General features: G+C 39.1%; 1 protein-coding gene across 1 annotated transcript in view; it reads right to left on the reverse strand.

Moving 5' to 3' along the window:
- The window catches only part of MCPH1 (microcephalin 1), a 233,726-nt gene that overhangs the window by 169,122 nt on the left and 36,605 nt on the right, over positions 1 to 27,999 (reverse strand). The window contains 3 exon segments of the mRNA XM_046648531.1: positions 12,157 to 12,266; positions 21,721 to 22,917; positions 25,170 to 25,259. Of these exon segments, the coding sequence (XP_046504487.1) occupies positions 12,157 to 12,266; positions 21,721 to 22,917; positions 25,170 to 25,259 (1,397 nt within the window).

Consider the following 27,999-nt stretch of genomic DNA (forward strand, 5'->3'; position numbering starts at 1 on the left):
GTGGAGTGTGCCAAACTCATTTCCAAAGATCTCAGAAATGAAAAAAGTATAATAAAATTGTGTAATATGGACAGTCTCAAGAAAAGTAGAAACCTTTATCTTATTATCTGCAATGCACTAATATAAAATCTAACTGTCCCACTCTTACTCTGCTCACATCTTCTCATATATTTAAGCATTTCGAGGTATCTATTATAGGAAGAAGAAAAATAACTCTTTTATGTTTTTAACATTGTTGTTCAATGTAGGGCTCTGTTCCTTAAAAGGGAAAGCCCTTGTCCAAATACAGTTCTGTGGCACCAAGACGTGATCAAAGCAAACACTGAAAGGTAATCATGTGAAACAATCCACTAACCAGTGAGAAACAATTCATTTAATTGAAGCAAAAGCATTTTCTGGAAGTTCTAAAGTAGTGAGGGGAAAGGGGGAGACAGAGAGAAAATACGAATATCTGGGAAATAGTCTAGTTGATATTGTTTTAGTAAGATCAAAGGTAAGTCAAATTAAACAAATGTACTTGTTTTATTAGTGATAAAAAAGAAACATTTTAAAAATAAAACATTCTTTGAAATGTTTTGGGTTTAGGTACCATTTCATAGGTAAACAGTGAAACCACTTTTCCATAAAAGGAATGGAAATAAGGTGATAAACCATACATTTGCCAAGATTATTGATTTTGTCCACTACTGATATAAGCCCACCTAGTACATGGACACTACTGGAATCATATATTTATATGCATTTTGACCATAGTGAAAATAAAAAAAGAGCAAATCAAACATGAGAAAAGATAAAATTCTGGAAACGTCTTCAAATCACTTTCTGAGGATATTCGATTTTCTAGATCCCTGGCAGCTAAATCATTTAAAATGTCTCCAGAAAAACTCAATCTATAGACCCCAGTTTTTTTAAGTAAGAAGCTCACTATATGTATCCTTTATATTGCTGATACCTCCTTTTTAATTTGATGATAAATTCTGTGCTCTAAAGCTGGGTTCAGTGCCAAAAATTGAGGCTAAAATCTTTAGCTTTCTTATATTAACCTTTTTGTAACTTAATTGTCCTTCCTTATACTTTTTTTCCTTATGTAAAATTTATTTAAATTCATTAGGAGAATTGCAGAGGCTGTAAATATACAGGTTGCTTTTTCTAAAAAATATAATACCTTTCTAAATGTTGTCAAGTAACACAATAATAGTGATCAGTAAAGCATGAGTATCAGTTTTGGATACTCATATATTGAATAAAGATTAATTTTTGTAGTAAAAAAATCAAGCATAGAGAAAACATACATCCAAGTTATTCATCAATATCCAAATTGTTTAAAAAAGTACACATATATCGCCTCACTTATTAAGATGTTTTATCTAGCAAACTTAATATCTAAAACTAAAACTCACACTGGCTCTGAATGTGGAAAGGGACTGGATGCAATGAAGCTGTAAGAGCAACAAGGACACTGCTATACACTGAACATCTGTGTCCCCCAAAATTCATATACCGAAACCTAAACCCCAAGGTCATGGTATTAGGAGGTGGGGTCTTTGGGAGGTAATTAGGTCATGAGAGTGAAGCCTTCATTAACAGGATAAGTGCCCTTATAAATAAGACCCTGGAGAGGTCCCTCCACCCTTCCACCAGGCGAGGACACAGTGAGAAGACAGCTATCTATGAACCAGGAAGTAGGCCCTCACCAGACACCGGATCTGCCAGGCCTTGATCTGGGACTTCCAGCCACCAGGACTGTGAGCAATAAAAGTCTGTGTTTATAAGCCACTCAGTCGACAGAATTCTGTTACAGCAGCTCAAACAGACTATGACAGACACTGAGTGCCAGATCTTGTTTTTATATGACCCATTCTCCACTGACAGAATAAGGTTCCATAGAGAAATGGGACCCGGAGAGAAAAGTAAATAGGAGTCCAGAACATCTCAGTATTCTAGAAAAGAAAGAAGTACTTTTTAAAAAAGAATAGAGTGTGTCAAAAGGGCAGCTTAAAGGCTGGCTAAATCTGGAGAATCTGAGCACCCTCCTCCCAAACAAATGATAGCAATGAGTTATAACCCACTGAATAACATAAGAATCTATGAGTCCACACAGCGTGCGGTGGGAGAAGAGGGTCCACAGAGTATGAGGACAGAGTGGGAGCTGACAGCTGGCCTGAGCCGCACACTTTCACCACCTGCAGGACAGAGATGGTCACTAGGCAGGCAAAGACCGGCTTCCAAGCTCAAACCCTTCAGTGTGGCCTTTCAAAGAAATTTGCTGAAATTGCACAAGTTCCAGGACAGGGCAGAGGTTTCTTTCACTATCCACTCTAAATATAACTCTAAACTCACCAGCTCTGGCCATTAGGAAACAAATGGTAGAATTTGGGGAAAATGTACAAATTCATAGGATTTCTAGGCCAGAACTACGATTTAGAGAAACAGACAAAAACCTCTACCCTCCAACCCCTCAGGGGTCACACCACAAATTGCAACCCTCCTCAAGCATTTCTGATTCCTAGTTTCTGATCCACTGTGCCCCCTTTTTGTTAAAACTTCACCTGTGGAAGTGGAAAGACATGGTAAAAGACACGAAAGACAACAGACGAGAAAAGCCAAAACCTGATTGATGCTGAGAAAGAGTTCTGTGCCTTTTTTAATAAACACAATTAGATTATAATTAGTGATTTTATTTAAAAGCAAAAAGCAGAAGACATTTCTGCAGAGAATTAAAACAGTATAACTTCAGGAAGAAAAGTTTTCAAAACTGAAAACCCCTGATAATGAAGACCAGAGCAAGAACTGCTCCAGACCAAGCCGCTCCGGTTTGACAGCCATTGTACATTACATTATTTTCTTATGTAAACTCACCATTGACATATTAACTAAATCTTAACTCCTATCCAAAAGCCACAAAAGTATATGCCAAAATCTATTTGAAATGCCTCCTATTTTATTTTCTTAACCGTCTATAATAATGCCTCATTGATTTTGAGTTGTGGTTTTTATCTGTCACTCTTCTATTTAACCCCCTTCTTCTGAATAATGCTGTTTTTATTTCTTTTTTTTTTTTTTTAAAAGTTACTAAAGTATCTTGGATTAATATCCAGTAATTTATATTTCTAAATTTATTATTTGGAAAGCAATCACTTTAAAAACTAGTAAAGAGAGCTGAACAGACTTAAGGAAAGGAGAAGCAATAAATATCTCAGGATTGGAGAGGAAATTTGTGCTCCTCCAGAGAAGACATGGTAAACCTGCTGGGAACCTGCTTGGGAGAAGCGCCCACGTTTAAAGTGAAATCCGGCTTTCTGGACAAATGTATGCAGCTATGCATTTCTACATGTGTACGTCCCACCATATCTCAGGAACACAAGAAACGGGACAACTTGTCCCTGTTCACACAGCTCTCTGAGGTCAGTGGAAAGCAGCCGTGAGAGCTGCAGGCCTCTCCTCTTTGGCTTCATCCTCAGGTTGCAGCAGTTCCAGGAGATACATCCAGCCACGACAAAGCTCTGAGGAGCAGGAGAGCATTTCTTCCCAGGACTATCTGCAGTGAGAGAACACTTTTTCCAGAAACCTCCCAGTAAGACTTCCCTTTGCATCTTATTGGGCAGAAGTGAGTCATATTCCCAAACTAGTTACTGGTAAGGGGAACAGAATGATCATGATTAGCTTGGACTAATTGTCTGAGGAGAGAGTGGATGCCCGGGGGAGGTGGGGGCAGTGGTGGGAGGGGAGGGGTTAACACTTACGCATGGACAGTTCCCTGGCACACTGGTTGCTCAGTAAAAAATCACTGTTTATATTAGGGAGGCACTGGAGGGACTGCGCATCTTTTATGTGTCTATAGTTCCTTTATTCCCAAAGAATCGTTTTGTTACTTTTTTTTTTAACATAAAGATTCAGTTTTGCTACTTAAGCAAGTCATTATTTTGTTTGAGTTTTTGCATATCTGAAATAGATTAATTTGATATTTTTATACCAGATGACCATGGTTTGCTATCATTTGGCTAACCCCCCCTAAATGGTATATTTAGCAAGCTAGACCTCAGAAACTGGCAGCTTGATTTACATTTGTAATGCACATCTCTCTTTGGCCCAGTGCATAAAATCCCCACTAGCAAACTGTAACTAAATTTCTTCAAATTTCCTCTCCCTGTGCCTCGTGGACCTCTCCCGGTGGGGAAGACACTCCGACCTCGGCCTCTACCTTTACGTGGCCAAAGATGCCCACTGAAGACACACGAGACTGTGATTCAGAGCCATCCTCACTGGTCCCCATTTCCACCACCTCCAGTCCAAAACACATTCGATGATTTCTGAAGTACGTATTTTATAACTCACGCAAAAAGCAGCATTCTGATTTTTTGTATTGAACACAAAAAACACATTAAAGAAAAGGTGGCACTCTTTGAAGATTCTTTTTTAATGTTTTCTATATAAATATTTTTTCTCTTACCCAACAGGAAAAAAATAACACACTAATTGAGCCGAAAGCAACTGTTACGCCATCCAGAGGCAGCGAGTTTTCAGCTGGCTTCACAAAGTCGCATCTGCCAGAGGACACAACACCTGTCATAACGAGCACATGCCCACCACTGCCAACTCTGGGGACACTGTGCCAGAAGTAATCTATCAAAGCAATCACAGATCCTGTAAACACCTGTGTTAGAAACCAGGGCACTTTCGATCTTTGTAAGCTCATCCATCAAATTATTTGCACTCAAAGGACCTACACAAGGAGATACGTCCCATCTTACTGTGTACAGTGGGTCTGGACAACGGGAAATTATTTACGTGGATTTTTAGGAAGGGTGTCATCCTCGAGGAAGTGTGGCAATTCCCCTAAGCGAGTAACAACAACACACTCACACTGAATTTTCAAGAAGCAAAATAAATATCACCTGTCATTTGGATGAGTCACTGCTCTTTCAACTTCAAAGTTAAACTTAAAAACAAAACTACCCACAAGATTGTATGCTCCCAGCCAAGCACACTGTCTAATGGCAAACAGCCAAAGTCCTGGAATTACTGCAAATGGTGAAAGCACATTCATAAAATATTAGAGTCGCCAATTCAGGGACCTTTTAGAGGAGAGGAGATACTAGGGAAAATAATCTGTTTTAAATGAAAAGTGGCTCCAAAACTCTATTTTCTTTATTCAAGAAGGCTTCTATCTCCCTCCAGCTCTCTTCTTCTCTGCCCCTGGAGAGCCCATCCAAACTGCGCATGGATTAGACCTCTCAAGGCCTCTCTTCCTGCCCAGGATTTCTTCTTTGCACCACTGGTACCCTTCTATCTTCTCTCCACTGAAGGTTCCTTCTTTGGAGAAACCAGACCCAAAATAATCTGTCATTCCAAATCTACTGCCTCTGCAATAAAGGCATCAATAAGCAGAGCTCTCTGAAATATACTTTCCTTCAGCACCTCCATGTGACGGCAAAACAAGAAACTCAATCTGAAAAGAAGTCATAGTACTCAAGGAATGGCTGCTATTAGTAGTCACAATCAGCACCTTATGTACAGCTTGCATAAGTCTACTGACGGAGTTCGGTTATTTTCAGATGGTTCGAATGATATTAGAGAAGAAGAAAGTATTTGTCAGGAACTCTGAGGATGCAAATCACCAAAGCAGGAATCACTGACTACAAAAACCATGACTCCTGCCTCCTGGGTGAGGTGACAGGGAATAATTCCATGCTAATGGCTTAAAGAGCTGTGGCTCCATCTAACTCCTATAACGGAGGCTGTCACTGGTAGGATGACTATCATTTCAGAGCCATGTGGGAGCTTTTCAAAGATACCCTCCTAGGCAAAGAGATCCTGCTTTGGCCCAGGCATGAACATGATCAATAAATCCAGTAAGAGACCTAGTTTGGACCATTCTGGAACTCTGAGGGGCCATTTTCATTAAAGACACACGGCAGTCTCTGGAGGGCAGGAAAGCGGGGAGCGACTGAGACCCAGCCTACCATGATTTATAGCTACAGAACAAAGGACAGTCAATATGTAGACATAATTTTCACCCACATTTGTGCTGGAAAAAATAGCTAACATTTATTGAGTGGCTCTAGATATCAGGTATCATCTTCAACTGTTTGCAATGTTTCAACTCATTTAATTTGCACAAACCCTTTGAAGTTGGCACTGTTGTTCTGCCCGTCTTAAATCTGAGGAAGCAGAAACACAGAAATATTAAGGAACTTGTTTGACCTGATAGAACAGGATGTAGTGGAGGTAGGATTTGAACCCAGGGAATCTGGCTCAGGAGCCAAGGCTTTTAGCAGCAATGCATTGCAATGTAAAACGTTCCTTCTTTCACTGACCCAAGACCACTTTCCAAGTTTAGGAAGAGTATTCAAAAATAAATTGGGTATATTATGATGACTATGACATTATTGTGTGATGGCTAAAAGCAACAGAAATGTATAACATATTCACTCAAAAAGCAGAATGGAAATTAATGCATATCTCTTATTCATTCAGCAAATATTTACTGAACACCTATTCTGTGTGTGGTACTGTGTTGTGCTGAGTTCTAAAAGATGAATAGGACAACAGTCTGTGTCCTAAAGTGCTCACATCCTAGTAAAAATGTGAGAACCAACAATTATTAGAATATATGTAAGCTATTATTCATCATTCGTTTTCTATTCATTTAAGAAACTTGTAGAAATTTAAGCATTTGATTTGGTGTGTGGTGTCTTTTCTTTCTCTTTTTAACCACTGTCAAAATAAGTATACTGTCCAATACGAAGTATTTGGTCCTTCATTTCTTTCTCAGCTTCCGAGCTTATGAAAACCAGCTGTAAACTTTTCTGTGCTCTGACCCACAGTTTTCCCTCTCGTGGGACAATCTTGCTTGGCAGAGAGAGCTCCAGAATGAGATTTGAAAACACAGCCACTTATGAAAAGCTGTCCAGTTGATGACTTACCTTAAGAGAAAAATTTTGCTGAGGATAATAATCAGCATTTTGAACAATAACAAAAATAAGAGAAGTAGAAGAAACAAAAAAACTTTGGAGAAAAAAACATTTTCATACACATTTACCATCGTACTAGCATTAATCTTATATTTAGCTTTTTCAGACTCTATGTCTGACAGTATTAAACAAGCAACAAAGAAAATAGGTTAAGATTTGTCATAATATTTCTCCCTCTGAAAATATGGGAGAAATATCTTTCCTTGTCAATGACCTAGATACTATAAGCTAAGATTACAGAGGTAATGAAACTGCTTAACTGGATTCCCAATATAAAAAAGATTCAACAAACTTATAAAGATATATTTAAAGTAATGTCTAAAAAAGATAGTTTCGCACTGATTTGCAAAGTGACTTTTCCCACTAAAAGTGGGTATTAAGCCAAAAAACCTCTAATAGAAGTTGTAGCTCTGAGATTCTATAATTCTTTACTGAATTATATTTGTTTTCACTCTTTAAGAGCTGCTGAATGCATCTTTTGCAACCAGTGACTTGAATGTTCATCTTAAAAATCCTTCCTGTGGACTTGGTCTCTCATTGCTCTTTTCTCAGAAAAGGATTTATCCTGTCTCTACTTAGAGAAGTTTTGTTTTTTAAAGGCCGTTAAAATTCACCCATCATTTCCAGGAATGGTAGACTGAGTAGTTCAGAAAAATCCCCCACTGTGAATAATTAGCAAAGCCAGACAAGATACAAACAAGCAAAACCCAGCTATTTGCAGACACTGCCAAGCTGATAAGAAGGCGGATTGTGGGAGGAGGAGAAGGCCAGCATCTGAGGCCCATTTTCCCCTGGGGATAGCTGGCTTCACAGAGACAGAAGACCAACTTCAAATCGTCTCCATTCCTGGAAGGAAGATACATCAAAAATAACCAGGCATATTAGAGGAACATATGACTGAAAACTAAGAGAAATAACAGATAATAAGGACAGAAACTAAGGGGAACCATAAAATGGAGTTATCAGACATAGACTTCAAAATTAATATGCTAATTATCCTCAAAGAAATAAAGACAAGATTAATAATTTTGGCAGAGAACTGGAAATGACTAAAAATCATCCAAATAGAATTACGGAACTGAGAAATATAATAAATGAAATTTTAAAGCTCAATATTCAGGTTTATCATCAGAATAGACACATACAGAGAGAAACGTGAAATGGAAAAGAAATCAATAGAGAATATGCAGAATGAAATAAGGAGACACAAAAGGATGGAAATATAACAAGTCATGAGGAATGGGGCAGAGAAGGCGAAGGTGACACTTGTAATTGAAGTCCCAGGAGTGGAGGAAAGAGAAGAGAGAATTCTCCACAGCAGATCAAAGGCACGAAGTCCTGCCACCCTACAGGAGACCAAAACAACAAAAACAAGAATTGGGCATAACGATCGCAGCAACCCTACAGAAAACCAAGAGGAGGAAAATCAGCAGAGAACCTGCCGGGGCTGACGTCAGCATCTCTTTCTGCAGCACCAGCAACCACTCCCAGGCCACACCTTCCATCAAGACTGTGATCCCTATCCAGAGGCTCCACGCTTTCCCATCTCTCTGACCATCACACCTTCATATCACACAGAATTCAGGATTAACAGCTCTCATCAGGCCTACTCTGCAGGGCTTCCCAGATAGCACATTACCTGTATATGCTACTTCAAGTTTGAGATTAAAAAAAACAAAGATCACCAGGGTCACAGGGACACAATGGAGTTTCAAACCACTTTCATTACTACAGAAACAGCATGGAAGCTAGCTCCCACATGAAAACACAAAAACGCCGACCCTATAACTCCAGACATCAGCATTCTCCATTTCAGTGGAGGCAGGCGCTTTAATAATTAGCGGATGAAAGATATTTCCTGCAAACTTGCTTTTTTTCAACATTCAAATTCAATTACAAGATACTCTTTAGGAAATGGCAACAATTTTTGTGCTTGATAGAATCTAATCCTCTCATGTATGCTTTTACATAAAAACATGACTATGCTAAAAAAGTCTCAAATTTCAGTTTAACGTGGGTCATCTTGAAATCTAATAAGGAACAAAAATAAGCAGGTAAGATCTTAGTTTCAGTGGGAAAAAAGGCAACAATAGAGATACTGTCATAACTCTCTGGAGTACCACTCTATTTGTAAGTTACAGATCAGAAACTTCTCTTTAATTCATCAATACAACCCTTCTACAACTCCGGAGTAGACTCAATACCAGGACACTAAATTTCGTGCCTTTGTGACTTACTACAACATAAGATATCAATGTAAACTCCTCTCCCCACACCCACATGCAAGGATCTTAAAGTGCGGGGAAGCTGTTTCTTCAAAACCTAAAATGCACTTTAAGAAATTTCTATCATTTTTCATTTCAACCTGTACAATAATAAACCATGACCATTCATCTCTCTATATTGCTATCTAAATTTGCACTTCTAAATCACTTGATCCGTAAGCAAGCAAATCAGGATTTTAAGCTTTTGCCATTGTTTTAAAAGAGTCTAAACAGTGAAAATAGTTTATATGAAGAGTGTTTAGGAACAAAACTTTTTCCAGGATAAATTATTTGTTTAAACTACACTAGACAAAGTCCCTAAGGCACAAAAGTGGTTTCCAAACTTTGCTTCACATTAGAATCACCTCAGGAGCTCGTAAAAACCCTGTGCCCAGGGTGCACCTCATATTAATGACATCAGACGTCTGGGAGTGTGACCCAGGCATCTGTATCGGATACAGAGCCCCAGGTGACTGCAACGTGCAACAGTCGGGAACCACTGTCCTAAGGCGTCACAAGCTCTTGATTCATTAGAGAAAAGGCTGTGTGGGGAACAGGGACAAGAAATGGATTAGGAAGACTGCCATGTGGAAGACAGGAGATCTGGGTTCTCACCCCATCTGCTATGAGCAAGGTAGGATGCCTAGGCGAATTATGTCCCCTCTCTCAGTGCTGGTGTCCTTCCTGTAAAGAAGGGGGTTGTACAGGATCGGTGGCTTTCAGAAGCTGGTCAGCAGCCCATTGCTATGACATACACATGGCCTGAGAATGCTGACCCAGCAGGTCTCAAGTAGGACTGAGAATCTGCACACTTAAAAAATCCTCCAGGTGATTCTCTCATACAGAACGAGAAGTGATGGATCCCTTTTAGTAATAATAGTCTATCATTTTAAATTGTGATGGCAGAAAGTTTACTAATACATTTAAAAGGCTTTCAAAACAAGAGTTAAATCAAATCTGAGCAAGTTCCACAATTAAACTTGTTACACTATTTTTGTTTCTGAGCATGTCTGTTGAAGGCAGATATGCATACACGTGTGTACATATTGTTTTGCATGTTGTTTTCCTTTTTGGACACTTATTTCTTTCTTGGTATTCATGACAGTGATATCACCTTATACTCCACATTTGTGCAGCGCTTATTGCTTGAGCCATAGAATAACGCTGGGAGGTAACCAAACAGGTATTTTTCTCCATTTCAGATGCCCGTTAAGGCCGTACGCTCCGTAAGAAAGAAGGGACAGTGTTCCCCACCCAGACTGCATGTCTCTAACCCAGCATTCTAGAAACTCAGCTCATCAGATAAAGGGTATCATCACGTAGAGACCAGGCAAGGTCAAATGTCTGAAATACTAACTTCCAAAGTGAGCAAATGAGAAATCTGAACGTCATGCTGTGATCACAGGGTGGAGTCTGTTCACGGTAACAAGTAACCAACAATATTTGCTGGGCACTTTTTTTCGAACGCAGGCATAATACCAAGTACTGAAACAACAGAGATGAGTAGGTACAAGTGCTTCTCTAAGAAGATATCCACGGGAGGGCAGAAAGTAGGAAACAATATCATAAAGTGCAGAGATCTAAAGCAGAGGTGTGTGCAGACTGCCATGGAATGCATCCAAAGGGCAGGACATAAATAGTGTGCATGTTTAATAAGTATCAGTTCAATGAATGTCAAAAAGGTTTTTTTCCTTTATTTTTTCCAATGGAAAAAGGTTAAGTGGCTGTGCAGCAATTAGGAAGAATACTGGGACACAGGGAAACAAAATACAAAAGCAACCACGGGGTCCCTGGCTTTCTACAAAACCACAATCACTGGGATGTGATGGGGCAGGTACAAACAGTTGAACAGACTCAGGGACGGCTGCTACAGTCAGAACACAGGACGCCAGAGCCTCAGTGTCACATGGCCACACGTGAGGGACCTTGACCATTCTTCTCCCTGCAAATCTGTTGCTGTACCTGAAATATGGTTCCTTTCCATTTTTCTGCTCCATTTTGTTCTGAGACAAACCAGAAAGCATCAGTAGAGAAATCTAAGTTTCTACAAGTTATAAGAGACATTCCTGAAATCTGTGTATTTTAAACTTCTTGTAACCATTGCCAGCATAAGGAAGGAGTCGTGTTTCTCTTCCTCAGGTGGATGCAGCTGCTCACCTGCGTGGGCCTGATGTCAGGAGCTCGAGGCCCAGTGTGGATTCTATTTGCCATCACTGTTCTCCTTTTCCATTTGTTAACTGCTTATCAGTACAGTTTCCCTATCATTTGAAATTGAGGTTTCACTATAGTTTACTTCCTTGGTCTCATGAAAATGAGACACAAGACAATGAGGGGCAAATTTTAAATTTAGGCAATGAGAGCAGACATTGAAGAACCAAAAAAATTTAAATCCTCCCTGCATTATTCACACAAGCCTACGGTGTGATGAGAGAGTTGTACGGTTTTGGAGGAAGAGCGAGGTTCTAAAGTTGAAGCACGGAGAAGCGGGTATTCCCGAGAGTCAGTATCAAAACCTTTCACTCTGATGGCTTGAGGTCAAACCTAGATTAGCTCACAAATGAAAGATGTTTGGGTTCTTCACCTCCTACCTAGTGAATGTTTATTCAGTTTATAAAACAACAACAATTGCTGGCACTACCAGCATTCTCTGCTCCAGCTGAGCTGCTGGCATTTTTACAAGCAAGAAAGGCACTGGCAAAAGCAGTGACACAAAGGTTGTTCCATCAAAAGTAACTCTCTGTCCCGAACGTGACCCAGCGCTCTCAGTTTTATGGTCAGAGTTTTCCAACATCCACCCATAATTAATTTTTTAAGTAAAATACAAGTTGGACGGATGAGTTTATGTTTCACTAACCCAGAGTAGGACATTATGATGTAGCAGCACTGGAAAATTTAAACTAATATTTTCATACACCAACCTTTCGGCCTTTCCCTCTTTTCTTTGATTCCTCCTGAGATCTGATGAGGTCCTTTAAGGCTTCACGTGGGCCATCTAAAACATCACAGCTTGTTGGTCCATTTTTAACACCTAAAATCCAAGCGGAATGAAGACTAGTTAGAACTTGACATGGACTGAATACGGATGCAACTTAAGCCAAACAAAGATTTTAAAACTACATTTATTTATGCATACTAATTTAACACGAAAGCGTAGTCCTTCTAAACAAATATTGCATACTTCGTGCTCCATGAGATCTATTTACAACTTCCAGTTTACTCCACTCCAATATCCCAAGCAATTCAGTCAACTCGATGGTCAGAAACAATTTCGCCTGAGGTCACAAGGTACTCGTTCTACAGCATCCCGTTTGTCCACTGATGATGCAGGAAAACGTATGCCTATACCTTAAGCACTATTCAAACTTCAATTCCTAGATTTTTACATACTGACAAAAACCAGCTCCTCAGAGAAGGCAGTTCTGTATTAGAAGAAATAAGTAATCTCAGCTTTGGGGTCAGTATGAGTTTTTCTAGAAAAGAGTCTCCAGCACAAAGCTTCAGGTTTCCCTCCACAAACGATATAGATGATGATTCTACTCCTCACAAATTTCCCCCTTAGACCAGCATCTCACCATGAAGACACACAAACCAAAAAGATGATACTCATTAAGTGAAATGAGGCTTCCTTGGATGGTAAATGGTGTAGAAATCCCAAGTAACCCACCATGAAGTGTGGAACGTGTACTTGGAACTGACTCACCTACTGCTACTGCCTTATACAGTTCTCCTCCTCTCTCTCTTTCCTCCCTACAAATATGTAATGATCAGGGGCTACCTAGTGGAGATGCAAAGATGCACAAAGATTGCCTCCATTGTCAGGGAGTTCACAAACCAATAGACAAGGTAGACATAGATAAATGAATATAATGCAAGGCACAAATAATTTAAGTGCAATCAAAAATTTAAAATCATAAAACATGAGAATGACTGTTTTGCAGATATTTCAAATAAAATAGGATGCTATGAGAAAACCAGATATAACCAAGTTTGGAGGGTCTGATTTGAAATTTTTAACTCTTCTTTCAAAAATTGGGTTCCATCTAAGTGAAAAAAATACAGAACAATGGTTCAATGTTTTCTTGAATTCAAATTAGCTGTTATTTGCAACTTGTGCTCTAGAAATGTTTTAAGGTCAAGTTCTAAACCAAGAACCAATACTCTTTACCTATAAATCCTAATACTGGATCCCTTTGGAGACTCAAACCAATCATTTGCTGATCCCACTATCTCCTCAGCAACAGTATATACTTGACTTGTATTTCACTTCTCTCTCAGTCCTATTTCACTCCCAGATGAATGCCCAGACCCACTGACAGTCCCAGTGATAGCTAAATAAAGACCTTAATTGGAGCAGATGGGTTAGTAGGCCATGTGAAAGGGTATTCTGTGGCTGACAGTTTTTCTAGGATAAAAACCTTTGTTATGCTAAGTTTCTCACTTTTACTCACTTTGAAGGTAAGATTATCTATCTATCCATCTATCTATCATCTACACATTACATTCCAGTACATGTAAGGGCTACTTTTTGAAAATGCTGAGAATTCCTAACCCCTAGGCAGGACATAGGTGCAACCTGTTTCTTCACCCTTAAGATCTAAGACTAAAAGTGGTTAAAAGATTAGAATATTAATTGTACCAAGTATAGATTTAATTTCCGTTTTAAATAAATGTTCACTTAAAGCAAGAGTGTATCAAAACAAGAAAAACAGTGGACTAAAGATATAACTTGGGATACATTGCTCCCTGTTAGTGAACTATGAATAAATTTGCAGCTTCCTAGTGTATCATGCCAAAAACGGTTCTATAACAGCCACTTGCCTCAGTTCTTTGTAGGGCATTTTGTAAACATAAAGCTCTAGAAAATACATCATAAGCTTTTAAAACTTAACACAGACTGATATTGTTAATGACACGTCTTCACAAATTTACAAATCATGCAGTCACAAAATGATGTAAGTAAATGATTTCTTATATGGTTATGTTAAAACAGCATTTTACAAACTCAGCTACAGTAATGTACCATGTTTTAAGGATGTTATCAGTAAACCAAAAGCAGCTGAAAGCACAAGGTAATTCCGATAGCACTTGGTAGAGAGCAGCCAGACTTCATGCCTTGCCGTAGCTCAGTAACAAACGTGTACTGCCCACCTTCCTGGTTTTCCCACCTCTCCATGACTCTTCCTGTGCGCACTCCTGAAGTGCTGCAGTTTCCCGGGGTCATCATCAGCTCTCTTCTCACTCCCCAAGGGTGATTTCATCACATCCCATGAAGTCATCCGTTACTGAAGAGTCCTCATTCGATGTTTCTTGCCAAGACCTCCCTCCTAGCTGAGGTACGGCTTGACAGATCCAACTACCTAACAGACAGCTACTTTGACTGTCTCAGAGGAATTTCAACTGCCACGCCCTTGGTCTACCCTGTAGCTGTTCGTCCTTCAACATATCCCAGCTTGATGAATTTTACCAACCATCTACTCATCAGTCATAAATACTGGACTCCTCTCTCACCCTTCATTTTCATCATAGAAGTGATTCATTGTCTACAAAAAGTGATCAGATACAGAGAGAAAACAACCTCACAGCCCCAGAATTTTTATCCTTGTTATACTGCCTGAAATTTCACCAGTTATTTGAGAAATCTGTTTGAGTTAACAATATCATCAAAATGCAAACACATCAAGGAAGGTTAGAAAGTTGACTCATTCACCTCTCACTCCCTTTAATCACTCAACGGACATAAGCAGGAGTAAGAAAATGCTTTGATACTGAGGGAAGGCCACTTTGGAAGCAGAAGCAGCAAAGACACGTAAGTTAAATGCTAGGAAAGGGAGAGAGAGGACTGGATGCTGAGAAAACCATTAAATTTCTCAATAGAAGCTTGGTCCACATTAAAGTTTCATCTAGGCCAGAGGCCTAAGAAATTAAACTTGTTTCCAACATCTATCCTCCTGCACATCTCTGACTTTCCTACTTCCAAGACACAGAATTAAGGCTAATAACACTAGTACGAATAATATATTTAAGCAATTAATGTTTATTAGTACAAGGCATTCTGCAAGATCTGCTACATCAAAGATGAAAAAGGCTTCTGGAGGTTGACTTAAGAATCTATACTTCTAACATATAAAAGCATATGCAAAATTTTAACATTATCCCAATGGGAAAATTCTTCTGAGCCCCTAAAATCTGAATAATGAATTATTTAAGAATAATGTAGAGTGCAGAATCTTAAGACTGTGGAGCACCTTAAAAGACACCTGGAAAAACTCCTTTCCATATATACTTTTGGGATGTGGGGATGTGTGCAAGTTCTATACAAACAAAATTCAGTCAACAAAAAATTATATATGTATTTTTTTAATCATCTGATAAAATATCAAGTTTACTTTGTTAACTACGAACAAAAATAAAATCTAATCACGATCTTCGATAAATGTAGAACTTTTTCCTTTGCAATCCTTGTAGAGAAGTAAAATATGGGTTTTAAATATGTAAACTAGTTGTAATACTATGTAGCCTTTCTCACTGGGGTCCTCGCTCCGTCTTTCGAATTTCCTGATACTTCCATATGGATTATCTTGACTCTATCTTCCCTACTTGTCTAAGCTCCTTAAGGGAAAGGGACAGAGTTTTGTCAACCTTATCGCCCTTGTGTTTATCCCAATACCTTGGACATAGTAGGTGCAGAGTAATCAAATGATTAATGAAAAATGAATGAACAAATGAAAGAACAAATCAACCAATCAAATAATCAATAGTTTGTAACATCTTCCTTGTAGCCAGCCTCCCTGTTAAGCTACGTTGAGCTGTCAAGGTTGCTCACCTCGAGTGAATAATGGACTGGAAGGTTCTGGGGAAAAGGGTAGCAACACTCTTCTGAAAACACTGTGTATGTTACTTGAATTAACAAAAAAGGCAACAATTACTCTTCAATTTAAAGTATTTAGGAATACAGATACATGTATATCTATTTGCTACAATAGTAATTTATACTTTCTCTTGAATGAAGAAACACTCAGACTATACAAAATATCCAGATAGAATATCTAAGTGCCTATGAATGGATGGGTTTGGTTCTTATAAAACCTATATAAAATATTTTTAATTAATTCAATTTTTAAAACGGTATACCTCCTGATGATTTCAATGAGATTTATCAAATACATCAATTAGATTATCAAACTCTCTCATATGGCTACAAAACACATGGGAAATTATGAAAGCAATTCTCTGCCTTGGGATTATGAATCACGAATATACAAAAATGCACCCTTTAGACAACTATAGCATTTTTGTCTATAATTCTTCATTAACTAAATAAAAACACGATCCAAATAAATCCCATCTTGAACCGTATCATTTCTTTAAGCAGACACTACTATTTGCCACGTCACTTTTTCCTTCAAAGCCAGGATGAAGCCTCATAATCCTCCCCAACCCAGGGTGGCAAGCCACCAACCAACCGAAGTCGGCACAGACATCATGTGTCCTTTCCCTCAAAGGGATTAATGCACTAGGACAGAAAAACGTTGTGTATGAAGGCTGTCAAGTAGTTTAAATACTTCAGCATAGACTGCATGATGAGGCCTGTGTGCCAGTTCATCCCCATCAAAAGCAGCCACTCCAGGAGAGGTCAGCTAACAAGTGAACAAAAAAAGCCACACAGTCCAGAGACAACTCCTATGAATCCTCCTGCACAGTATTAGATGCTTCCCAAACTGGCAAATTAGATGAAAGAAAAGAGCTATAATTGGTGACATCACCAGCTTGTTAATCAGCATCACGGATGTCAGAAATAGTTTCTCATTGGTTAAATTCATGGATTCCAGAAAATGAGATGGGTTAAAATATTACAGGGCCATCCCTTACTCGAGCATGAATAAGGCATAAAAGTCTACACAAGCCATAGCTGGTGTGCCTGGGGGTGAGATCCAAGGCCCGAGCCCTAAATGGTCCTATGAGAAACTACAGGGTCAAGGTATCTGGTGGCTTGAAGCTGACACTAAGTTTACAGAAATTTAGCCCTAGAATATTGTCTGCCTCCAGGAAACCTTTCAGATAAGGTACGGACAGTCAACCTAAAGAACGGAGGCCTGGGCCTCCACATGTAGGTCTCTTTGGGGGACCATTTCCCATCTGCTTGCCAATGTAAATGTTTGTTCAATAAATGTCTGCGTGTCTGAGACTTGCTTGCAGCAAGATCTGGTACACAGAGCTGGCAGAAGAGTGCTAACCTTCATCACCTCTAATAATTGGTAACTGTTATCTATGAAAAAGAACCTAACTGTTGGACACAGCCAAATTGTTTAGATAAGGCACACGTCTGTGCTGATGTGTAAAATTTCATCATCCACAGCAGAGAAAATCTCGACTAAACCACGGACAAGAGTGAGGGCGTGGGTGTGGAAACGATTGGCTTCTGCTTTTGCCAACGGCCATGTGGCACCGGTGGAACCACTCAGCTCCCTTCATCACTGAGGAACTGCTAGGGGCCAGGCTATGCACTAGTGCAGGACAACCAGTCAGCTTTATGTGTTGGCAATTAAAGCTGACTTGAGGTGGTGGGCAGAAGGGCTGCAGTCAGCAGTGCCATGGGAGGTGGGAAGATATTTCGACAAATGAGTAACATCAGGCAGCTTTATACACTTCCTGTCCTGTGTGTCACAAGTTAAAACAAGATGTTGAGATCTCCATCCCTATGCAAATTTAATGTGGACGTTTTTCCTGTGCTCAAGCTACAGTTCCAGCAACGTTTTTCAGACCTTGATGCAAGAGCAAAGGTAATTTATTTTAAAATCCACTTAACTGCACAATTGAAGAGTGTCTACCTAACCTTGATTGGAAGTGCTTAATCTGTTAAGAAAGGGCGTCTAAAAGGCACCTGTCAAGAGAAGAATCTAATAGAATTCCCTAAGTGCCTTCTAAGCAATCAACGTGCTAGCTGAAAACTATCTGCTTATGGACTGACAGCAGTATTTAGCAATAACTGTGTGTGTGAAAAGGCATTTTCAAAGGTGAATCACACAAAATTTTATTACATGGCAGCCTTAATAAACATTTGCAATCCATTTTGATGATGGCAATACTCTATTTGAATCTCAATTAAGTGAAAAGTCACTCCCCCCCCCAAATTCTATTCTTCTCATTAGACTTGTGTTACAAAAAATTGTACTCAACTTTATCTTGAGTTTCATCAATAAAAACTTTGTGAAAACGTCTTTTTTCTCACTAAATACCTACCTACCTTGATTTTGCCTCCTGGCCCACTAACCCTAAAATATTTACTATCTGACCCATTACAGAAAAACTGCACTGACCCAACAGACTATACTAAAAAAAAAAATAAGTTGATCTGTCGATACCAATACGGAAATATCTGTCATTTTTTTGAAAAGAAAATTTTAAGGCAACAGGATAATTCTACATACACACAAAAATCTCCTTAATGCATCTACTTGCACCTGTATATTTGTGTACGTCGTCCCCCCCCCCCCCCCCACACACACACGTCTGGAAGGAAACGCACTGAGCTGTTGACGGTAACCACACTGTCTTCACACCGTCTTCTCCATAAAGCATCCAGGCTTATGTTTAACACATAATCGCATCTGACCACTCTCTAGCTCAAAACCCGCCAACGGCTCCACTTCAAAAGGGAACAACTCAAAGTCTTGTCAGGGATCTGGCTCCTGGCTGCCTTTCTGACCCTGTTCCCTCCCAGTCTTCCTTCAGCCCAATGAGCCGCTGCCGCGCTGGCCTCCGTGTGGTTCCTGCAAACATCTTCCACCTCAGGACACTTGCAACTGCTGTTTCCTCAAGCTGAAACATGATGCCAGCAGTCACAAGGCCACCTCTGCCGAGAAGCCTTCCCTGGCCACCTCATCTAACCACCTGCACCTCTCTGGTTCTTTATAGCACACATTGCTCACTCCCTGACATCATGCTAATATATTCACTTACTGTCTGTCTTCCTCACCACAGCATAACCTCACCAAGGGGCGCACGTTGGTTCCTTCTCTGCCATCCCCTAGGAAACTGGAAGAGTGTCTGGGACACAGAGGTGCACAACAAACAGTTCTTAAAGGAACAAACAAAAGGAAGTAAGTGGGAGAGTGGGACAGGGAAATTTGACTCCTTTTAGCAATTTTTGCAGCAATGAGCATGTATTTGTGTACTGTTTATACTCAGAATAAAAGTTTAAAAAGAAAAAATTATTGGCTAATATGATTTCAAAGATTATTATTAAAAAAAAAACAAAATTAAAAGTTTCTCCCTAGGGGCCAGCCAGGTGGCACAGTGGTTAAGTTCACACGCTCCACTTCGGTGGCCTGGGGTTTGCCAGTTCGGATCTCAGGTGTGGACCTATGCACGACTTATCAAGTCATGCCATGGCAGGCGTCCCACATATAAAATAGAGGAAGATAGGCAGGGATATTAGCTCAGGGCCAATCTTCCTCAGCAAAAAGAGGAGGATTGGTAGTAGATGTTACCTCAGGACTAATCTTCCTCAAAGAAAAAAAAAAAGTTTCTCCCTCCACTCTTGTTCTATTAACATCTACCACTGAGTCTCTTTGTAACGTGATCTTGCAACCTTTACTGCACACTATCTATCTTAGATATCAACAATGGCAACAAGTAAAAGTAAACTGAAAACAGAAATTGAAAATAGACCTTTATTTCAATATAAAAGATTTGGAGAGGTACAGCTTGATACACAGAATAGTTTTTACTGCTCCACAACTTCAGCATATATGGAAAGTCCAAGGTAAATGCAGGCTGTATGTTTTTATCTGTGGTAGATTCCCAGGGAGCAGTGGGATGCCAGCTGGGCTGACGGGGGAGAATTTAAAACAGCAGTGGGTCTTGATTTTATCAATATAAAACAAAGGGGTTAGCTTTAGGCTAGATAATAGGCAAGTCTCTTCCTGTCCGAAAATGCAATGATTTCTCTCTTCGGAATGACAGAAAATAAGGCAGGCAACTCGAGAAGACAGCCTTAGATTAGGGCACTGAGAATATCTGTTTCCACCTCTGAGTGACATTCAGTACCAGGGCCCTGCCTGCACCACACTGAGTGACAGCCTCCACCACGTGGAGCCCAGACCCTGGGGGCCATGGACACTGGCCGTGGACACTAGAACAGGCCGTACACCTGCTTCCGAGGACGACCACTCTTTCTCGATCGACAACACTGGCATTACAGCGTGCACCACACTGTCTGAAACCAACTTTTCCACTTAATTTATATGTGCGTGCATTAAATATTATTAAAAGCTTAAAAAGTACCTAAGATAAAAACTGAGAAGAATGAGAATATAAGCTTTAAGAACAGGATATTCTTAACTACCAAAACAATTCTATACATCTACTGTTTTATATTAAGAGTGGACATGATTTTAAAATAAATATTTTGAAAACATATACTAAGTCTAAAGAAACATAAAATATAATTCCTTATCGAACTTTACATATTTTCAGAAAGCTCAAATGTAAAAAAAATTATACAAAATTAATTCCTTTTGTGAGACAGTTTTGGGAAGTTTATACCCAAGGAAAAGAAAAGCAATATATCTGTGATTATTTCAACCCCCTTAACTTCCCCATCCTGAAAAAGGTGGTTAAAACTATGCAAAGAGAGGAGAAATGATGAAGAATAAACTTGTAGCTATTGAAATTTTAACCCACTCTTTAGGTAAAGATGGTTAAATTTCAAGATTTCTTCACTTTTGTTTGCTGAAACCTGCTTGTGCTTATAATCAGAAAGCAAAAAATGTTTCTATTGTTGCTACTTTTGCTACAATTACACAGCTCATTACTATGGTTACAACTAAAGTACAGATGGAAATACATCTATTTAAATGAGACGCTTAAAGCAAAACAAACAGAAGTCAAACAAGGCTTGCAATAATGAACTTCTTACTTGAGCAAAAATGTTAAAAAAATATTTCTTTACATATAACATTGCTCAAAGTTTCTTCAAAAGTAAAATATTGGTAACATATTTCCACATTTACTTTTTCATACCTCCTCTTTTCTTGATAGAATCAACGGCTTACACAACCTTAATTTCTCTTCTAAAATAAACAGCCTCACTGTTATGACCTGAGAATTTTCAAAAACCCTTTTACTATGCCTTGTTGCACAATAATCATGTCATAGTGAGAGGCTATATTGAAACAAGGAAAAGCATCCACTCGAGCCGATTACACAAGGTATCACTTACTCTTTCACCTCTAAGGAAAAGGCTTGGAGAAATGCATTCATAACAACAGGTTTGACAAAATGAGCCTAGAAATTCTATACGGCAGTAAGCCATCCATTCCTAAACAATTCATCATTGGAAAATATCAAACACATTCTTTAAAGGAAAAAGAAAGGGGGGAAGAGATATCTTAATGATGCAAGTTGTGATAAACTTGAAAGATGGAAGCACTATTACATACTCCTATAACACAGATACTTGGAAAAGGAGATTCACATACTTTCACTACATCCTCTGGGTAAGTTTTCACTTTCTTCTGTAGATTTTTCCACATTACAATCACCTACAAAATTTAGCTTATAATTACTCTGTGTTTCACCTTCAGAGGAATTCAACATTTTAGAAGCAGTATCTTCTTTCTGCCTGGTTTGTGCGTCAATCAATTCTTGCATCTCTTTATTGCAGCCTTTCAAATGAGTTGAATCCCCATGATCTTCCTTTGCTACACGTGCTTTCTGAAGAGCGAGTTCGCTGATGGTACAGGAAGAGATACTTTTTCCATCTTCACTCATGTCTTCTCTTGTCTGAGGGACAGCCTGTCCACAAAATCCTGGAGTTTCTCCAGCAGCAGATGCTCCCTCAGAAGCCATGAAACCCAACGTTGTATTTCTTTCATCAATTGTAGGTCTCTGAAGACTGGAGCTGGTTTTTGCTATTAAATTGGTAATGCCAATTGATCCAGGGTTTTTACCAATGCAGGAAAAATCTGACATTTCTAAGACGGTTGTTCTCTCCCTCTTAGAAAGATTTCTTCTGCAGTAGAACTGGGCAGGCCTTGATGATGACTGACACCCGGGAAGGAGGTTCTCTGAATTCCTTTCCTTAAGATTATCAGGTGAAAAATAATCATCATATGAGGACTCCCCACAGTCAGGAGTCTTGGTAGCAGATCTGGTCCTGAATTGCAGGCTGCTTTCTGACTTAAACAGCTGCAATTTTGGCATGGTGGATGTCCCGCTATACCTCTTTCTCTTAAGTTTTTCTTTTGGAGGTGAAGGCAAGTTCTCTGATGTCATTCTTCTCTTTGCTGAGGAACTCTTGGGTCGTGATTGTCCCAGAGAGTGGCCTTTTGTTGCAGATAACGTAGGAGACAAACTACATTTCTTATCAAATGCCTCCTTAGTTATTCCTTCTGAATGCTTCGTGTCCGGGGTGACTATTTCACCCACAGGATCTCTCTGCCAATGTATTTCTTCCTTTGAAAGGTTACTCATGAATTTCTGAGGAGTTAATTGACTGACGTACCCAGGAGATGCTGATACATGAATACTACTTGTTTTCAATACAGGTGACGAAACACATCTATCACTTTTAATTTCATCAACAAATCCTCCCACTTTCCTTTCCTGATTCCCACATCCTGAGTTTCCACAAAGATCCTCAAAAGATGAGTGTAGACCACCAGCAAAGGATTCATCTGGAAAATATTAATAAAGAATTAACTTTTTAACATGTTTTAAATTATTATAAAAGTAATTTTCAGTTGACCAATAAAGTAATATTTTTTAAGCCGAGTTAAGAAGAGTTTTAACCACATCCTGGTTCTTCTCGTTTCCCCTTAAGGACACCTTTAAGGCCAGCATTTTTAACTAGGGAACCTGGGCTTCAACGTGTGCATCAGATGGGATGTGGGTTGCGGGGAGGGAGGTAACAAACCTCTAAAAGTGTTATGTACACTTTCTGGATGTTCATATGCATGTGCCCTTTTTTCCATGAAGAGCATTCACAACTTGTCATGAAATTCTCAAGGAGGTCAACAATTCTAAAAGTTAAGAACTACTGCTTTCAGGTCTATGCCAAGTTGGAGTCTTCCATGAAGCCTTCTACAATTTAATGCAGCCCACCGTGACTCCTCTGCCTTCCACTGAAGTCTCTGCATTATATTTATATTCAAAAGTGAAGCACCTGGTAGATCTTAATGCTCTGACTTCCCATACAGTTTATATATTTCTTAAGAGTAATGCTAAGCTGCCACCTACCTCCTGAAAACTGTATACGCATTTACACCTCCAGGCCTTACCCTTCCTCCACACTTTAATACAGATAAATCCCACTCTTCCTTCAAAACACACCTCGGATGTCAAAATCTCTGAATCCTCCCACTGACTTCACCAGGTCTTGTCACACAGAATTCCACCTAAATTTATAAAACTAGGTGTCACATCACACCGTGATTACATGCCTGTCTGTCCTCTCACTAGACTCGAAGCTCCAGAAACACCACTTTCTGGAATCTGAAGCCCCTAACCTGGCCCTGGCTCCCCCAGTAGGGCCTCGGCATCTGCTGACTGGACGGAGGACCTCACTTTATGGAAACTACACAATAGTGGAGGCAATGGAAGCGTCCTAACTTACTGACCGAAACCACTAAAGCTCTGCTTCTAAGAGGCAGAAAAGAGCCCACCACCAGAGAGCGGAGGGAAGCCCACCGGCTAGGGTGGGGCCACGCCACCGCCAAGTCAATAGCTGGAAATACAGGACACTTTTTTAATTTTAGCAGCTGAATAAGCTAAGCATACTTTTCAAAAAGCTGACAAGCAGCGTGACATGTCATGGAGTAAATTCTCAAGTTGGACTGTCTGGGTTCGCATCCCAGGCTGGGCTCTCACAAACTGTGTGTGACCTGTACGAGCTGTTTGATCTCTCTCTGACCTGGTTTTCTCAGGGAGAAAACGGGGACAACAACGGCACCTATTTCATAGGGCGAATGGGAGAACTGAATGAGATCCAGCACAGAAGACACCCGCCTACGGCACAGTAAAAATGAAAGCCAAGTTACTTATTATTATCGCTCGTTTCCAACTTATAGGAAACAGATGCAAGTATGAAATAAAAAGACGGAGATTATTTAAGATAAATGGGTAAATAATTACGACACATGCCAAAAAGATTACAAGAATAAACCGCACATCAAAAGGAAGCTTTAGCATAAACTCCCAATGCCTTGATCCTGTTTTGTGACTGGTCACTGTCGTGGCTTTCATAGTAAGACCTTCCACAACACTTCAAGCGCTTTTGAACACAGTTCTTTTAGGGTCACTGCTACTTATCTGGGTCCTATTGTGGGCTGGGTGAGAAAAGTATAAGAAATGTGATACAACCAAAGGAAAGCTACAACCATGAAAAATTATCATTCAAAGCGAAACCAGGGCTTCCACATTGAAAAATATATATATGTATAATATATAATTCTAATTTCATTGTTACCAACATTCTTTTTGCTTCTAATCAGAAATCATCTGTCTCCTAAATTCTTTGATGATCTATACATACTTCACTGACCGAATTCAGAAACTTGTTCCATACTTCATTATACATGGTGTGAAACAATTTTTCCTTGTCTCTTTTACTGTTCTCAGTAATATGGAGATTAAACTGCATGCAATTCACATAAGATCAAAAGTTTCTTAAAAAATAAGCAATGGATTCTGTGCCAACAAAGCAAATACCTAGGAGAAAAACTATAGGAATCAAAAAGGAGGTTTAACTCACATGATTTCTCATGCCTTAATTTTATTACTATACTTATTTTTTACTATAGGACCTAATTCAGGGTGAAATTCATAAATTCTAGTTTTTAACTGTTCTTCTCATCATAAGAAATTCCAAATATAAAAACTATAATAATCTTAGAGCTTAAATATATCACAGAAAAGAAAATCATTTTACCTGAACATAAAGTATCATGTGAAATGTTCAAAGACGCTTCGCACGTGGAGTTGACTGGGTTCTCCTGAGACTTCTCAGGCATCTGGGAAGCTGAAACGTCACCAAACATTTCATCAGACACAACTTTCACGTGTCTTAGTGGATGAAGCCAATGCAACTTACCCATTCGACTCTTATGTATCACACACACATCAACTGGTGCCTTGTACTTCATATTACAGACTTACTGCAAAACAGTAAGCCCAAAAAACTCCCAAATCTATTATAGATGATAAGAATCACAAAAAATAATCGACATAAATCATATTATAAAAAAGGATTAATCATAGGGTAATTAAAGTTAGAAGGGATCTTGAAAAGTCAGCTTGCCTGGATCTAAGCAGAAGCTCAACAACGGTAAACAAATATTTCCAGTTAGATGTTAGTAATCAAGGCTTCTTCTCTTCAGGGATGCTGGTAACAGTTACCTCTGTAACTAGAGCAGTGGTTCTCAATCAGGGGCAATTTTGGCTCCTACAGATACTTGGTAATGTCTGCAGACACTGCTGGATGTCACATGTTGGGGAGTGGGGTGAAGAGTGAGCTATGTTGCTGGCATCTAGTGCATGGAGGCCAGGGATGCTGTGAAAGATTCTGCCATGCACAGGACAGCCCCCCAGCAAAGAACTATCCAGCCCAAGATGTCAATAGTACCGAGGTTGAGAAATCCTAGTGGTTTCATAGAAAACATCAAGGATATCAATGATTTAACAAATAAGCTCATAAGTGTTATCTTCAAAGGCTGTGCACTCAACAAAAAAGAAACAAAAGAGATACCCAAAGATACTTTTTAAAGAGACTCGAAAGGATGCTTTTCTGAGAAAACTTAAGCAAACAATTATAAAATGAGAATAAACCAAAATAAGAAAGGTAAGCACAGAGATAAAATTTTCAATTGTTGAATTTTACATTGTACTGGATGCAGTTAAGTGGCAGAATTAACACTGCAAAGTAATGAAATAAAGTTTAAGGCATATATAGGTATATACATAATTATACGTTGAAATAATTTGGATATTCATCTGAAACACTGCTAGTTACCTACCTCAATATCCATTCTCACCCTTCTCTTAACAACAGAACCCTGAATTTACTAGTGCAGCAACACACCCTGCTGGAAGACTACATTTCAATCTTGCTCGCAGTCTCCTGCAGGTGACTTATATTTTGTTTTCTCCTTCCTAGGCTAAAAATACTGCAGTCCTCTATAGCTCTGTCATCCTGTATGCCACTGGTCATCAGGTCAATTAAGCTAGGTATATGAACACAAATGCAAAAAACTGTACTATAATTCTCGGCTTCTCTCGAGTAGTTTTTTGCTTTTGTAGCTCTTGGCCATAAATGGTTGTATTTAGCTTACAACCAGGAATAGCCATAGGACTGAGTCCTGATCAATGGAATTGGGCAGCAATATTGGATAGGACTTTTGGTGAGGCTGCTCACAGCGAGCTGGCTCAGCTGAGAGGCACATGCATTTTAAAACAGAAGCCAGGCACCAAGGAAGGCAAAGCAGAAAGATGGGTGCCTAGATTCTCAAAGACACCACAGAATGACCACCCTCTGACCTCTTTGATGTGACAGAGAAATGCACCTAATTTAAGCTACTGGTTTTGTATTTCTGTTATATGCAGCCCAAACTAACCTTAACTGGTATAGGTGTTCACTACATATCATATACAAATAAAAACTCAAGATAGATTAAATATCTAAGCTTAAAAAATAAACTGTAAAAGTAATGGAAGAAAACATAGAACAATTTTAAAATCTTATGGTGGAGGAGTTCTAGGCATCACAGGAATCCTAGATGCCGTATGGAAAAGACAATCAGATTTGTCTACATTAAATGTAATATTTCTGTTTCACAAAAGTCACTGCATATTAAATGACAAACAATAGACTTTGTGTATTTTATTCAACAATATATTTACTGAGTGCCTACTATATAAGCACACTGTGCTCTACACTGGGAAGCTGGGAGAAAATGTTTGCAACATATAACAAGGAATTAACATACACGATATAGAAAAAGCTCTTACAAATGAGAAAGAAAAGAAAAATCTATATTCACATCTCACTTAACGACAGGGACACATCCTGAGAAATGTGACGTTAGGCCATTTCATCATTGTGTGAACATCAGAGTGTACTTACACCAAACCTAGATGGTAGAGCCTACTACACACTAGACTATATGGTACTAATCTTATGGGACCACCATCATATATGCAGTCCATCATTAACCAAAACATCGTTATGCAGAGCACAACTGTAATAGGCATTTGGACAAAGACATATAATTGACAGAGATAATACATAGAGTATAACATTAAAAGTTATAGTCAGTAATAGTCGTTAATAACATGAAAAGACGTTTAACCTCATTAGCAAATTCACTAGCAACCTCAAAAGCAAATTAAACAAAGAAATCCAATTTTTCAATCTCAGATTGAAAAAGATGTAAAGACTAACGTGATCCAGTTTTCCAAGCATGGAGAAACTGTCATTCTTATAAAAACGACTGGCAGAGTGTAAAATGGTACAGACTTTTTGAAGACCAATCTGATAATATCTATCAAAAATGCTAAATTCTGCCTTTATGAATATTATTGAAAGACATGAAATACACAGGAATGTAAAGATTTATATAAAAGTGTGTCCACTAGTGTACAGATTATAACAGCAAAAAGTGAGAGGAAAGCCTTATGTCCACAGGTAGGAAAATGGTTAAATAAAAAACAAGAACAACATACCACGTAGTTTAAAAAGAATAAAAACTGTAGCACTATTTCTA

Source organism: Equus quagga, chromosome 22, assembly GCF_021613505.1.
Source record: "Equus quagga isolate Etosha38 chromosome 22, UCLA_HA_Equagga_1.0, whole genome shotgun sequence".
NCBI classification, from domain to species: domain Eukaryota; kingdom Metazoa; phylum Chordata; class Mammalia; order Perissodactyla; family Equidae; genus Equus; species Equus quagga.